The 16891-nt window shown below is 34.8% G+C and overlaps 1 protein-coding gene across 1 annotated transcript in view; it reads right to left on the reverse strand.

The window, feature by feature from the left end:
- Positions 1 to 301: 301 nt before the first annotated feature.
- Positions 302 to 16891, reverse strand: part of LOC150105650 (protein TANC2-like) — a 67859-nt gene continuing 51269 nt past the window's right edge. The window contains exons 22-26 of the mRNA XM_090394290.1: positions 16643 to 16734; positions 13217 to 13366; positions 12887 to 12987; positions 10491 to 10667; positions 302 to 5813 (exon numbers count right to left, since the gene is read on the reverse strand). Of these exons, the coding sequence (XP_090250416.1) occupies positions 5693 to 5813; positions 10491 to 10667; positions 12887 to 12987; positions 13217 to 13366; positions 16643 to 16734 (641 nt within the window). The 3' untranslated portion in view covers positions 302 to 5692. The remainder of the gene's footprint in view (positions 5814 to 10490; positions 10668 to 12886; positions 12988 to 13216; positions 13367 to 16642; positions 16735 to 16891) is intronic.

Genomic DNA, 16891 nt, shown 5'->3' on the forward strand with positions numbered 1-16891 from the left:
TCGCAGTTGTTTACAAATTATTCAAAAATGTTAGTTTTTATTTTTATTTGCATTTTTATTTTACCTGAAAGCCATTCCTAATTGTTTATGAAACAAAATCGAATCTCACCATCCAGTTTATATGAACTGTTTTTCACTCCTCTTTCAAAATTGCTCTAAAAAAAAGAAGAAGAAAAAAAGAAAGAAAGAAAAAAGAATTAACCCTCAACATATTTATCAGAAGAACCAGATCAGCCTACATGATTTTGTTTGCGAAAAACTGATAATGATCAATCTGTAGTTAAAATTATCACAAGAAACATTCTTTTCCTTTTAATTGTTCTTTATTATTAGCGTAATATTCATAAATGCACCAGCCACACCTCAGTTACAGTGAATGGTCTACGTGGACTCTTACAGTTAGGACTTTGTCTTACAACTCATGCGCCCTCTAGTGATGTGAAATTGATGTAACGAGACATCATAATTAGGGAAATGATATATTATTAAACATGAATAGTGAACATTTCATTAATGTCGAATGATTTTTCACGGTGATGATTAAATAACTTGATCTGGTCCTTATTATGAATTTAGTAATAATTTCTTTCACTACAGTTCACTAATTGAAGATTAAAAAAACCTGTTTTGTATAAAGTGAAAATCAATAGTTACACTCACGTAATAATAAAATGAATTGTTGGCGTTAAAAATAGTCTACATTTTAGGTTGTGAAGTTTACAATTCTTTTTTAAAAATTACAGTGTATAACAAGTAAAAAAAAAAGTATCCGGAAAACTATATTTGATAAAGACCAAATCAAAATGTCATTATGAAATGCTATCAATGGAGTTTATCAGCCAATAAAGAGTGGAATCATGCAAATGAATTCATTCCAACTTAATGAGCCAATTTGATGAGAATGAGCTCCAATGGAATTAGTAAGTTGATTGTAGAGAAAATCAGAATGCAAATCAACCCATGCACTAACTTTGTTTAGTAAGCAAACATGCATACACTCCCATAACTGTGCTTAAGAATTCCCTGAACAACATTTAAAGAATCCTTGTTTAGGATTCACTTTCTAATTTGAACGAAATTTCCTCGTTAAGCCAAATTGCACCCTATTTGAAGTGAACCTTAAGAGTTAAGCTTCGTCACAAACGGGTATCATTCAGACTTTTATCAGGATTCCAAGTTTTTCGTTTTATTAGTGGAATTGTTTTCTTTATTCTTTCCGAATTTTTATATTCGTAAGCACAGCCATATATCTACAACTAATACTTTCCTTTATGATTATACGAATTTATCAGAAAACGAAACTGCACACAGTATTACAATATTTTTTTTTTCAAAATATTTCCGATAGTATAAGTATGTCCCACCAGGGATCGCATAGTACATTTCACAAAAGTTGAAGTGATAATCTTATTTATCGAGAAGTATGTAGGCGTGTGTCATTGTTAACAAAATGAAGTGACTGCAATAGTTTTTTTTTTTTTTTTTGGAACATTTCACCACAAATTCTCCTTGAATGTAACAGTAGAAAACGTGGATTTCTTACATGTAGAAAAATATTTATCAGATATTATTAATCCTGAAAGAAACATTCAGAACAAAAGAGCGAAACTTCTGATTTGACTGTGAATATATTTTTAATTAACAGCAAAGTTTTAGAAATGTGTTGCGTTTTGAGGAGAGAAAAAATACATGACAATTTTAAAAGCTGATGATTTTAAATAACGTACAAAATCATTTTTTCTTATATTTATATGTATAATTCTAGTGATTTTTATGCATAATATCTGGCATAACTTTACAATTTATATGTCAACTTGTAGTTCTGGATATTTGTTCAGTCACTTTATTAGCGTTTCATTTCAAGGATCAAGATTATTAAGAAAACAGTTTCTGTACATTTTTTCCTTGATAGAAAGCTTACAAGTATAGTTGGCAGTCTTCTTGAATATAGCAATGATAAAATTTTATTCTCCTTATATTAGATCTTTAAGATAAAGAGCCTTCAATCTCAAATAATATAAATTGAATATATTATCAAAATCAGCTTGCAAATATGCAGCGCTTAATGTATTGCTTCAGGTGCAATACAGATGGAACTAGACGTGCATACACAATCCGTATATCGTACAGAGTTTATAGAAAAAAGCAAATATCTCGATTTTTAGACTCCAGTAGAGGCGGCGCACCGTGGATTATCAAGTATCTTCAGTAATATCTGATTGAATTTCTTACAAATAAGCGAGAAATAGTTTTATATAGCGTAATACTGCTTTATTAATTGGACTGTACTTTGCTGAGACACCAAATCACGGTAAAATTGCTTGCTTAGTCATGCAGAATTCTGAGGTACGTCTGGTTCTTGTCAGGAACAAAGAAAGCACCTGTTTGAGCCCTCCCCCTTTTTTTTTGACCGAGTTGGTCGACTACTTACATATTTTCATAATATGTTGATGGCCCACTGCTGTGGAGTTTATTTTACTAAATGTTTATATTCTCTTAAAGAATTACTTCCCATAATCATAATCTGGTGGTTATTTATATGCTTTTCTTAGCATTTCTAAGATATCTCTTTCGAAATACTTGACTTTGCAGGTTATCCCGACCTTACGCCTTCTTACGAAACATTTATAGGACAAGAGTGTACGCATCGTTGTGTTCAATATCTCTCATGAAGCGAAATCTTAAATAACATAACTGTCGTGGTAGTAGCCTCAGGCAAACAGAGCCATTTTTACAATAACATTTTTTATAAAGCCACAACAGGTGAAAATACGAATAATGACTAGTCAGTATTACACAAAATTATTTAAATCTTTTATTTTGTACTATAATGGTTGCTAGAAACATCAATCCGCACATCCAATGTACCACGACTTGGATCGAAAAAATGCAGCGAAACCAAGATTTCCCTCCATGAATATAAACATTTTTCAAATACAGTAATATTATCATTGTTAATAACAATGCTTAATAAATAATGATTAAAAGTTTAAGAGTATTCACCTTACTGAGAATGAAAATAAGATCCGAATATCCTGGTGTTGCGTTGTAGTCCGAAATCATTCGAAATGCATAAGATAATAACAGATTTGAAAACAAATATTCAATTATCCATTAACTATCCTGTATACTGTTGAATATGGATTTACGACCGAAGCAACTAAGGCTGTCTGTGGACAGCGTGTTTTTATGATGGCTTGCTTGTTTCAGGGTAAAATTTGATAAATCGACCTATTTTGTTCTTAGCAATGGTAATATTATTTAAGAAAATGTTTATATTTTTCTTTAGAGTTATTTGTTGGAGACTTAATAAATAAATCTTGATCTGCGTGCGCGCGTGTGTGTGTAGTGTGTGTACGTGCTTTCTCTCTCTCTCCTGATCTTTGAGGGTGTCATTTCTTGACCAAAAATTTACCTTGCGTGTCGTCCATTGTACATCATAGGTCATCTGTCACATTTTTCTCCGCTAAATGTCGCTTTCTAACAAAGAGCATAAAAGGTGATTTTATTCAAATTAAGTGGATATTGAATCCAACATTATTTCTTAGCCGAATAAGAAACTCAAAGATAGAAAATCTATCTAAGAGTTTCATGCCGAATATAGAAAATTATAAAAGTTCGGCGAGTCCAAGCGAAAGCCAACATGCTGGGGCAACTCGTTGTAAAGGTGGAGTAAGCTCCGATCACTGTCCTTGGTATTTCCCCATAATGTAAAACCCAACTTCTAGGAGATGTATGCTGTTATACATTATGGAAGAAGGTCACTACTACCCAGAACGGTTTCGACCTTTTTTGAGATTTCCTCAGTGAGTAGGTAGACCTAGATGTAAATACTGAGGTTGCAGTAATACAAAGCTTATTTCTTTACTGTACGAGTCGCCAAAAAGTGCACACTAATAAATTACTGAGATAAAGAGCCAATAGACTTCATTTCGGCGAAGTAAATTTATTCAAATAAAGCATAAAGCTTAATTTGAATAAATTTACTTCGCCGAAGTGAAGCCTATTGGCTCTTTATCTCATAAAAGATGATGGTTGAATTTAAATAATGCTCTTTTTAAAAAGCCATACGCTGGTAAATTAGCCTACTCACGATACTAATATATTAGTATTAGTACTATAGATTTATAACCTTTCGTGGTTGGATTCAAATGGGGAAAAAAATTTATATTGCAATAACACAAACCAAGGAATACATCAGAAGAAATTAAGTCTGGATTATACTTCACTATCTTCATTTAAAATATTCATAACCATTGCTCTTGCTTATATGTAAATTAACTATTCCTTTACTGTAACGAAAACAGTTGAAACAATTTATAATGCGACTGCAATAAATAAATGTTAATGATTTAATTACTCGTTCAATGAACGGTTTTTCGACCTAACGACAATTAATAATCAAACAAGTGAAGTTGAAAACATTTGTTATTTGCTATGTATTAATTCACGAAATATATAGCCAATAATAGAAAATGGAGTTTTTAGAATTGCAAGTTGCTAGGAATATGAAGAAACTGCAGCTTAGAAATGGTGGGTAGTGGTTTGAAAGATTCATAGTAAGTTAGGAATTTGCCGTTACAATTCGCATTTAAGGTAAACATTTGCACTGATGAGTTTTGATACTGCTTTTTAGTAATGCATATCCTGTTGGATAGGGGAGAAGGATTTAAGTTAGAAGGTATCTAACTTAAATAACCCGAGGAATCCTTCTAGATATTTAAGATATCTAGAAGGATTCCTCGGGTATTTCTTTGCAAAGCCGCAGAGTTTCCGCCGATGTTATATGGCTTATCGATTTCAATGATACCGATTGCGTTTTGCAACTCCTAAATCATACGCTTCCAGAAATTATAAGTAAATAAATTTTTATATTCTCTATACCTAGAATGCTATAACCGTTGGAGTATATTTGTAGAAAAGTAATGCAGTTATTGTTTTCGAATACTTGTTAGTGCTGTTTCAGGTAAAAAGCATATTGATGCTTTCAACTAGAAAAACAAAAGCATGTGTTAGTTGGGTCAAAAATATTTGCAAGCAAGAAGGTGAGGACTAATGTTTAAAATAGCATAATTTTGACAGAGATTTAACTATGAAATGTTAGAATGCTTCGTCTGGATATTAAATTATTAGGTTAGACAATAGCGATTAACTATTTTCAGTCATGTTAAAATTGAATTGCACAAAGCTTGTATTAATCCGTTCATTACTTTGATGTTAATACGTAATGTACTTCACGTTACAGAATTACATGAAACAGGTTCAAATAATAAATAACTAAAACTCGATGAACGATTAAAAAGTACATTTGACGAAACAACCAGACGTCTTCTCTTTTGACCATCCTGTCAGTGTCACAAATCAAGATTCCGAGAACAGTTAAAAATTGTCCTTTCTAGAAAGGACCTGAAATGCAGTAAGAGTCACAAATACGAATATAAAAATATAGCAACGGCGCTAAAAATGGTACAGAAACAAGTCTTTTTTTTTTTTGAAAAACTCCTGAGTGGTCATAATTACTTGAAAATCAGTTCCCAAGTCCGTGTCGCTCATCCACTTCTGCGACGTCACTTATTTGGGATTCCGGATTGAGTCTCTTGACCACAACTTCTCGCGTGTAGGTCATTCTTATGAACACAGTGGTGAGTCATTTATCCCTGAAATATAAATATTATATTGACTAGATTTGGAATTACACAATGCTACCGACGGATATTGGCTCCAGCATTTCTTTGGGTCGTGTGATTGTAGAATACGGAGTCGGCCTGGATATCGTTGGTCTAGAGTCCTTTACCATATGGCAATCGGTTGTTCTGAAAAGAAAACGATATCCTCGGTCGGTCAAACTGATATTTCTAATCAAAGCGAATATATTTTCTATAGAATTAAATAATGAGAAATATTGCTATATACGGGGTGTTCGGGATAAATTTGACAGTTTCGTAAGGAAAAAGAAAATCTTCTTTGTATCTATTAAATTTAATGAATTGACAAAAAAACATTACAGGCAGAGTTAATTACAATACTATCAACAAGATTTACTCAAAATAACCACCATTAGCATCGATCACAGCTTCAATTCTGCTTCGGAACCTCGAACAAGCTGATGCTACAGTCTCCCTGGGAAGGGCCGTAAAAACTGTTTTAATTTTATCCATTAACTGGGCTTTTGTATTACTGGAAGTGCGATTGGTGTCTTTTTCAACTGCGCCTCATACAAAATAATCCATGGGGTTAAGGTCTGGGGAGTTTGGAGGCCAAACATTTGGACTGGTGAAGTCGTAGAAATTTTCAGACAACCATTTTTGACTTTTCCCAGAGGTGTGGCAAGGGGCCGAATCCTGCTGCCATACATACGGCCTACCATTGGCTACCCTTGTTATCCAGGGCTTGACTACAGTTAGCAACTCCACGAACAAAGCCCGAATTCCAATGCCAGGGTTCTTCAACACCTGTTCCTGCAGATTTGCGAGGAATTCTGCTGTACGAACGCAATCAGATCGTCTGCTAGGGATCTTTCTTCTTGCTACATCCTCGTAGTCACCATTGCAAGTCTCTAGTTCATGCCTGATTGTTTTTACTGTATTCAGGGAGCATTGGGCAGCAGTCGTAATATCCTTATTTTGATGGCGGGCACGAATCATCATGATACAAGTTATTCTCTTCCATGATTCAGGTGGGTTCCAGCTATCCATCCTTTCTGACATCTTGTATATGAATGAAGAAGGGTCCAAACTTTTAAATGAAGAGAAGTGTGTGTTAATACATGTAACTTACGGAAAAATATAATTAATTATAAATATGTCAAATTTATCCCGAACACCCTGTATAACAAAGCGATTTATATGAAAATAAATGAAGTCTGCCGATCATGCCAAAATGATAAAATCAAAACAATCATTCCAAAAAGATAAAATAAGCCATATGGAGACGTAACCGGCGAGAAGAAAATGCACAACAGATTTTACTTTCACGAGGTTAGTTAGCATAGCATATGGAAGTTTGTGATTATCTTGTGGCAGATGAATATAATCTCCCAGTCGGAGAACAACTTACAGCTTATCGAAGGCCTGTGAGTAGTTCCAGTTTAAAGCAGAGGTTCCGGATGACGTAAAAATAAATAAAAATATTTTAAAAATTTTAAGAAATCTTTAAGCTCTGCATGGTACAAATGTTTTATTTTTACCTATAAAACATTTATACCATTTATAGCAACCTTTCTTGGGTATGAGTGACAAAGAAAAAAGCCATTCTGTCCTTGATATTTCAGATAATTGTGCTAATTTAAGAATGGATGGTACACTGTCATCTTTAATAGAAATGAAATTTGGAAACACTGCTAGAGATGTACTCCCAACTTGATTATATAATAAAATTAGTATATCTAGAAGAGTGCGTAAAAGTCATTATCACTAATATACTTCATTAAAAATTAAATAAGTCAGTTATTCTTAGATGCACCTACACATTCATTCAAGGAATCAATCCCTAAATTAGCAAATCTCCCTTGAGTAGCCTCTGCAAGGTCTGTTATTTGGTGCCAAAATGATTTCAAATTAGCAACTTCTCCCTGAAGTGGCCTCTATAAGGTCTGACATGTCTGTTATTTGGTGCTTTACAAAGTCTTATTGACCGCCAAATAAAAAAAATATATCCAGGTAGACCTTATAGAGGCCACTTCAGGGAGAAGTTGCTAATTTTAGAGATTGATTCCGTGGATGATTCTAAGCAAATAATTTTAGATCAACATGGGTCCGATTCTGGAATTGCTGAAAGATAGTCATTCCAGCAATTTGGCCAATTACTACGGCTGCCTGACAGTGGACGTATCATGGTTTAGTTACGTAGTCTAGCTCTCACAAAAGTTAGTAAAGCTTGTTAACTATGTCTCGCTGTTATGGGGTTGATTGTGATTTGAGTGTGCATTTCACTGAAAAGACACCGACTTAGGTTTTCAGAAATGACGTACGCAGAAATCCACTTCATTTAGGTATTCTTCCGAAACAATATAGCCAGAGTTGCTGTTGAGGAATTACTGAAGCCGATTTCTCGAACTTAGTGTCCCTAATCAACAACTGAATAATGAAAGAACAAGCAGTATCTCTCTGTGTGTGTGTGTGTGTGTGTGTGTGTGTGTGTGTGTGTGTGTGTGTGTGTGTGTGTGTGTGTGTGTGTGTGTGTGTGTGTGTGTGTGTCCACGTAGGCATATTTTGAGCGAACTATATTAATATTCATTTCTTAAAATTATCAATTTTCCTGCTTGACGGGTTTTTAGATATTAAAACGTCTTGTAGCTTAAATTCTAAAGAAATGTTTAAAACGGTAACCCAAGTTTTTCTTAATATCTGTTAGCAATCGATATTCAATAGAAATTAATGTGATTCTGCTGAATACATTATATTTATTTATATATTTAGGACTATATTTAGTCATTATTTTAGTGCTTTGCGATATTGGAATTGTTGTATATCTATGCTGATAAGTGCACTGAGTGGCGATTGATTGGTGACGTAGCCTTTTCTCGATGTTTTCTGGTAGACTGAACGTGAGCTTGAACAAGCGCTCGGAGCTCGCTCGTATTCTTTTTATTTTTTCTACCAGCTGTGATGAGGGCCGCTAGGCGTGAGACCATACTCAAAGGACCGACTTGGTTATCATTACCTCTGGCTGAGGAAGCTGTTTGATTGTCTTTCTTGTAAAGGTAAGTTTGACTGAAATAGGTCTATAGAGCACTTAAGTTCGCTTCGGTGATGTACAGTGAAAGAAGAAAAGTATGAAATTGCATGCTTCTTTCAGCTAATTCTTTGAAATTTCGACTTACTTATTAGGTGGTGTACGGAATTTAAACTTTTTATTAATGAGATGCTGCACTGCTTTTAATGTGTAGTGTATTTTGCCAGTTGCTTTTCTGGATTGGCAGATGACTTGTCTTGCCGGTCTAGTATGGCGGTAGCGGGGATTTTTCTCCAGGAAACTCGATTTTTAATCACAAAAATATGCAAACCAGATAGAGGAGCATAAACAATTAACAACAGCACACTAGCCTCATAGCTTTAGTTCCTTCTGCTGTAATTTCAACATAGGAAAAAAATCATCTCTTTGTAGTTCTCCATGAAGCTGTACAAATATCACACAAATTAGAGTGATGCACCAAAAAAAATTCTCTAAATGCTTGATGCTTTCCAAAAACATGGCACCCCAGTTAATAAATGCGCTTCTTTCTGAAACAGAAATAAAACAGATTTCTGTTTCATGCCTTAACTACATTTACTACAGTATTTTCATGGGGCCGTTTTACTGAACTGGACACCGTCATTCCTTCTTCAAATATCTTTTAAGCTTGGAAAAACAAAAACAAGTGGAAGATCCATACATAGACACAGGAATGAAACCACACACCGCGCTAACTTCGTGTGTTCTTCTTTCATTTATCTACCTCTTTTCTTTGGAATAGCCTTCCTCACAATTATTATTATTATTATTATTATTATTATTATTATTATTATTATTATAGGGACTGTAACCTCCAGCCATTCACGAAACATTATCATCAGTGCTGAGATCGCCTGTGGAGGGAGGGGGAAATTAATATTCTAAAAACAATATTTAAAAAAACATTTAATACGCTGTCCGAGGAAAAGTAATATCTCTACGACATTTTAAAGCGTTTCTAAAGTACAATAGATACTGATCCCTTGTTCTTTCACAGTAGCTTTAGAAAATACTTTTAGAAGTCTCTATTTTCTATTGGAACAAAATAGAAATAAATATGGAGAGCCTTGATAATGGTAAATGCAAATAACGAACATGCAATTAATAGCTTAACTATAAACCTTAAAAAACTAATAAAAATATATAAAAAAAGAATCGATCGTTTGTTCAAGAATACAAAGTGATTGTGAACCAATTTTGCTCAAAAATCTTTTTAGAATAAAATTGAGGTTGCTACTAAAAATTTTGTTAGGGTATGAAGTATGAAACGATGAATAGAAAAGGAGGTGGTCGTCCGACTAACACTTACTTATGAATCTTAAACCATTGCCCAGATGTGTGGAAAGGAGCGGGGGATCCACCAAAATATGTTAGTGAGCACTAAAAAGGAATACTCTTGGAATATCAAGGAAATGGAAAAATTACACATATCAGGAAATAGATCAAAATCACAGAAATGTTAATAAGAATCAGTCTATAAATAACAACAGGTAAGATGACAGGATTATAAATAGCCAAGAGCTTTCAACTAGTTAGCATCTCTTTAGTTCTGTGGACAGATTACTAAATTATAATGTACTAAATTATTATTATAAATTAAAAATATCTTATTAGTTATCATCATGGTTTCCACTCATTATTAATGCGCATGCCCACACTATACCTTACCTACATTCAAAACTAATTGCTGCGTCGCTTTAAAACATCGAATTATAGAATCATTAAATCAATCAGATGAAGATAAGATTTCAGATAAACAAAATAAGGAAGATAAATACCCTTTACTGATAAAAGTTGACATTTTCACTTCGTCAGTTCTTTTCTGAGGGTCTTTCGTTTCCTTAATTCCTGCTTCGATTTCGGCTTTTACAGTTAGAAGAAGATTTCTTAGTTCGTCGTTAGTGGGCGCCAGTCGAAGAGCTTCGGTGATATCGAAGAGTGCTTCTTTATAGTATCTAGGTAATAGAATAAGTTAATAATATGATTAGAAACCATTAAATAGGGTTTATATTTTCTCTCTCTCTCTCTCTGTAAGTCATAATTTAATTTTTGTTTTAATAGACATGTACACAAAATTTACTCTCCAGCGGAACAATACTGTACCAGAATTCACCATGAAATGACGAATTTTTCTCATTGCACTGAATGACGAATACGAATTCTAGTGAACCGAATTAAAAATCATGTAAGCATGATGAGGAATTAAATGTGATTTCGAATGAATAATTATACAGGATATTTATTAGAATAGTACGAAATTGTTATTATGAGAGATTTTCGAAAAGTAAGGTAACACTTTCTTTTTTTTCTCGAGGATGTTTAATAATGGCAAGTTGAAATTATACACCAAGAAATAAGTGAACATGCACTACTTCTCTACATATGAGGCACTTGTCCCAACAATAGATCACTTTACCGATACCAGTACTGAAAGTCTTCCGAAAAGATGTTTCTTGAGGGGGGGGGGCGAATACATGGAAGTTTGAAGACACTAAGTTTGGGCTATGGGAGGGAGGGGATGGCAGAGTTTTTCCCAACGATTTCAGCGCGCCCACTCGCGAGTGGTGTGCGCAGGGTGTGGAGTAGCGTTGTCACGCTGCTTGTCCTGGTCGTTTGCGTTGAATGTTGGTTTTCAGTTCGTCCAACATTGCACAGCAAAGCTCTGCATCGATTGTTCCTCCCTTCGGCAAGAAGTTCCAGCAGAATGCCTTGGCGATCCCAGAACACTGTGACCATGACTTTTTGAACAGTGGGAACAGTTTGATTTTTTGCACACGGAAGATTGTGAATGTTTCCAGGTCATGGAGCTTTGTTTGCTCTCCGGGGTAAAGTGATGAATCTACGTTTCGTCTCCTGTGATCAGGCGAGGAAGGAAAGTCCTCGCCTTTGTCTCTGTATCACACAGATACATCCCCATGCGTGTTGTCTTGAGCCCCTCTTACAATTGTCAGGGAATCCAGTGGGAGCAGACCTTTCGAAAGCGAAGGGCGTGAACAATTTCTTAAACAGTGTGGGACTTACTCCAGTTCACCACTTGTGCAATTGCACGCAATTTCACTCGCTGATCTTTAAGAAGATGCCCTTATTACGCAAAATGTTGTCTTCTGTCTTGCTCGATGTCGATCTTCAATGTCACCATGGCCCACTTTAAATTCATTGACCAAAAACATATCTACTTCTTTGACATCACCTTTTCGCCATACACAGCAACCTATAACCTGGTAGTAGAAACGGAAACACTATCCATTAGACCAGAATATAAATTCCTCTTATCCTTTTAAGTCTAAATAATTACATTTAATAAATTTCTTATGCTAAAATCAGTCTTCCTCATTAAGACCGGTTAAACGTGTTTATATAATATTTATATATAGAATGGCCATATTTGTTAATCCTCAGTGAGCAGAGACAGTTTTTTTTGTATGTGCATTCCACCTAATGTAAACCTATCGTAGAGTCCAGTGAGTGGAATAAGGGTTTAATGTTCCGGTTCTCCCTGATTTATAGACTTAACAAACTTTTTCAAGCCACTTCAGGCCTCCAATAAGCGCGGTGGTAATCTCAGACAAAGGGTTAATGTGTACTACCTAAAGACATTAACTGTTAAGGCAGACTAGAAGAGCGGGGAGACTGCCTATTCGACAAGCCGGGCTATCTTATCAAGGACTACAGACAACGGAAATCATCAAACACAACGGAAATGTCATCAAAGTAGACTATCACAAACATGGGAATGAAAATGCTTAGAAAGTTGGACATCACGTTTTCGATGTGCATAATCTTGGCAGAAATAAAATACTGTGTGTGTGTGTGTGTGTGTGTGTGTGTGTGTGTGTGTGTGTGTGTGTGTGTGTGTGTGTGTGTGTGTGTGTGTGTGTGTGTGTGTGTGTGTGTAAGAGAGAGAGAGAAACATATTTGATAGCAGTACTAAAAAAATAATAACATTTAATAATAGTAATATGTTATGTATGATGTTCTAGATTCGTGTTTTTGCCCAGACAGTTCTTAATAAGCCCCACAGAGTGTATTGGTTAAAAGTGGGATACTGATATCGACAGTCTTTCTCTCGAGTCACTTATTGTCTCCGTTTGATACTTCGTTCACTTCGTTTATTTCAAGACTCTCACACTACATTTCATTACAGCTATTATAAAGCATGTGAAACTATTCTTACCCAGCGTCTTTCCTTGCACGTGCACTGGTGTAGTGAGCTTCAAAGGATTCCGATTTAATCTTCAGGGCGTTGTCCACTGCCCGGATTGCTCCATCAAAGTCCTATAGGAAATACGCACGATGTATTATGTATGGCTTTAATCAACAACACACACAATGCACCGTTTGGTAGAAGAAAATAATTAACATTTCGTGGCATTTAATCGATTACCTGGCTTAGCGATTGGCGTTAGGAAGAGAGGATGAAATGTACAATATAGAAGCTCTCTCATTGTTAACTATCGGTGCTTTAAGATTATATCAACCTTTTAATTAGTATCTGGAGACTCACCTGAAGCTTTCTTTTTCCTCTTGATAATCCTAAATGCAGCTGGAACTTTATATTGCGGAATCTTTGGTTCTCGTCCTCTAGATTAGCTAAATCGGGAAATTTCTTTAGTGCATACTGGTACCGGTAAATGGCGTCTTGAAGCCGACCTTTCTAAAATTGAAACGAAACAAAATGGCACTGTGATAACAAATCGGAGTTACTGAAAACGATTGGAAGGATCAGACGTTTTTAAGTCTTTCCCTATTTTTATAAAAGAGAAATTATTATGCTGTTTTGAACATATTTAAGCGAATGTAACATTGGTTTATACAGATGCATGTAAACTATTCGGAGAACTGTTACTGTTAATTCACTACAACGCCATATTTCAATCGACTGAAGACCACCCGATTCTTTTCCATAATTATTCGACCTTTAAGTATGGATACGATGTATTTGCGAATACTTAAAAACGCAGTCATCCTGCTATTCTCCAGTTGGAGTTGGTGTGTGTACAGAGTAGAAAACAATTCGTTTCAAAATTATTATTATTATTATTTAACGCCTCCAGGGAGTCCAAAGACTCATCGAGGGAGGGCACCTGCTCTACAACTCTGTCTCCACCAAACTACATCAACGCCATCTACCGCCGAACACCACGACCACCACCACTGGTATTTCCACAGACAATCAAAAACATCCATGCCCACGGCGGGATTCGAACAACCCGCAACCTTTTGGCTGGAGAGCGGATACGCTAACCACTCGGGAAAAAAAAAAGCATCATAGAACGGAATGTTGGATTCTGAATGAGGAGAATTGGAAATTATTAATACTTCATTCAGAGTCCAAACATAATCAGCCATTCCCTAAGCCAAATTTGCTCATCAGACTAATAATCTCTTATTAATAATATGCTATTCATATGATTTCTTTCAAGTTATGTTTATTAATATTCATTTGTTCATTTATTGTTTTGAGATGAAGTGCAGTTGTGAAATCTGTGTATTAAATATCACTTATTATTATGAAATTAATATTACTAAAATAGAGATAAAAACTGTGAAATATGTAATCTCTTTATGTTATTGGTAAAATGTAATGTATCCAAGTAATTCTTCAAAATAAGACTTGATTGGTTGTTGTAAGAAATTATGTTATTTTTAGCCAGCGCGTGCCTTATCGTGAGTTACTGTACAGTATGCAAGAAGCCAGTTCGGTATCAACAAAACCAGTTAGAACCAGATTTTGGCGGAAGGGAGAGTAGGATGTCATGAGTAGTACATAAAAAGGAAAGACACAAGAATAAGCGGGGAGAAAAATAACCTGGGACTAAACGGAGTAGGAAGGACTGGGAACCGCTCTGCATTTTGACTTATCTTTCTTCGAGCTCTTATTTTTTTATAAATTCCTATCGCCTCGCAGGAGGATAGTGTTGAACGAAAGGATAATAAGAATGAGCAAGAAGTATTGAAAGTTAGGCAATTACGAGCAAGAAGATAAATTCTCCCGAGTTTAGAACACACTCTAATATTATAGAATCCTGGGTTTCAGTTACTGAAACCCAGGATTCTATAATATTAGAGTGTGTTCTCAAAGTGAAAGTATTCAAGAACCAAGGAGAATTTCCAGGATTCTCGATAATGAGGAAGCCGTTCTGTCTATACGTAATGATAACTTTTCTATGTTCCGTGTGAAGTAGCGAAGCTTGTTTCTGGAGAACATGATATAGTTCATATTGCTGAAATTAACAATTCAAGATTGAATGGGTGATACAGTGAAACATTTCCTCGTAAACGTAATACTGTATATGAAGCATCTCTGGGTTAATAGTTCAAGATTGAATGCGTGATATAAAGAAGCCTGTTACGAGAGAACACAATGTAAATTTCAGACTGAATTTTCTGAGAACTATTGTGTTAGATTGATAAACTTAAAGGTTGCTTAATGAATGTCTGATGACTTGAGCTTTGTGATTGTTCTGAATAGTTAAACTGGATCAATAATTGAAGTACATTGAACGATAGCTTTGTTCAGAGTGAAACTGTATTTGGAATTGGATAATAAGAAGAGTAGAAATTATATGCATAAATTCTAATCGTAAATGATATACTCAGCTGAGTGAATTATTACTAATGTCTTAAAGAGAACTTATTCATTCTTAAATTGTATTATCCCTACTAGAAATTCTTGTTTTAATATATATCCTCAAGATAATGTCAATTTATGTGTTAAAGTATTAAATAATATTTTTGAGTTGAATCTTGTGTTTGCCTGATTTCTTTCATTGCACTGCTCATTAAAATAGTTCGAATTTTAGCGGGAACCCTGTATATATATATACAGGGTTCCCGCTATATAACAGGGAGAATTTCGGCCTGAATTAAGTTGATAACAATATTGTGCTAGCTGATGGTAGATTTCACAACGTTGCTTATGCAAATTAGAACATAGAGTGGCGCAGTTAAAAATAAATTTTCTCTGTGTTCGAATGTGGATTCAGTCAACAGCTAGAATATACATCGGAATAGGACGTAGGATCCAACAAGAAGTAGTTGGAATTTGTTTATATGATAATGATATATCCTCAAGATAATGTCAATTGGATTCGAATTGAATCGAGAATGCTTTTTTTTTTTTTAGCAAATCGTGAGTTGGTCAGTCTCATACAGAGACAGCAGGTTGTTTTTCTTCGAAAACTCGAGTATTCAATTCTACAGACAGACCTGGAGAACATATACAGTTCACTGACAATATACTGGCATTATAGTTTCTATGGCCGTAATTCCAATTTTGTCAATTATCAAAAAGATGCCTTTTCAGTTTAGATTGGAATCCCGTCTTGGGCATGAAGGATCTTTATAAGGACGATAATAATACGGATTTTTCAGGGGCAGGATTTTTCTACCTCTTCCGTATGAAACCGTTTTTCAGTCAAGGGCATCACTGTTGATCACTTTTATTATTAAACTGAAAAGCAATAAATAGCATAATTCTATCTCTCTCTCTCTCTCTCGCTCGCTCGCAAAAGTATTGTGGAAGAGGTTTGTATCTGAAGCATTACAGCTATAGATAACGGACTTCTAGAATTTTGCAGTTTTGTCCACAATGCAATGTATGTAGTGAAATATTCCAAGTACAGAATTCGGAAGCCGGTAGTGAGGCGGGATTCCAATTCTGTGAAGAGCGTGAATTCACGCATTGAAAAACTTGATAAAAAGATTGATAAAAACTTGATAAAAAAAAAATGATAAAAATCCTTGCAAAAGATTTCAGAAGGGATCCCATTATGCCTAATTTTGGTTTTTGACACACACGCAGAAGAAACAAACAAAAAAAAACTGATTGATTTAATTGTTACTTTTTATAGTAACTTGGTCATTCCAATAAGATGAGAATACTTGGTTTATAGTTAAAAAAACTTTAAAAATGCTTTAGCCAACCAACCTTATACAAGAGGTTGCCATCACTGAGTAGTTTCTTCAGAAGAAGGATCTGCACCAGTGGCTTGCCCTCTGCCATTAACCAGGTTCTAGGACCTAGAAATGTAAATCATTATTCAAAATTAAAGTGTCAAATTTTCTATTTAAAATATAAAAGGATATTATTTTAAATATATTTTATATCAAAAATATATCAGACGATTATGATTTGTACGTATAAAAACGGTAAATGTTCGATTAATTTAGTTTTAAT

The sequence above is a fragment of the Typopeltis vanoorti genome, chromosome 6 (genome assembly GCF_054136105.1).
Source record: "Typopeltis vanoorti isolate ZY-2024b chromosome 6, IOZ_Tvanoo_1.0, whole genome shotgun sequence".
Classification (NCBI taxonomy): domain Eukaryota; kingdom Metazoa; phylum Arthropoda; class Arachnida; order Uropygi; family Thelyphonidae; genus Typopeltis; species Typopeltis vanoorti.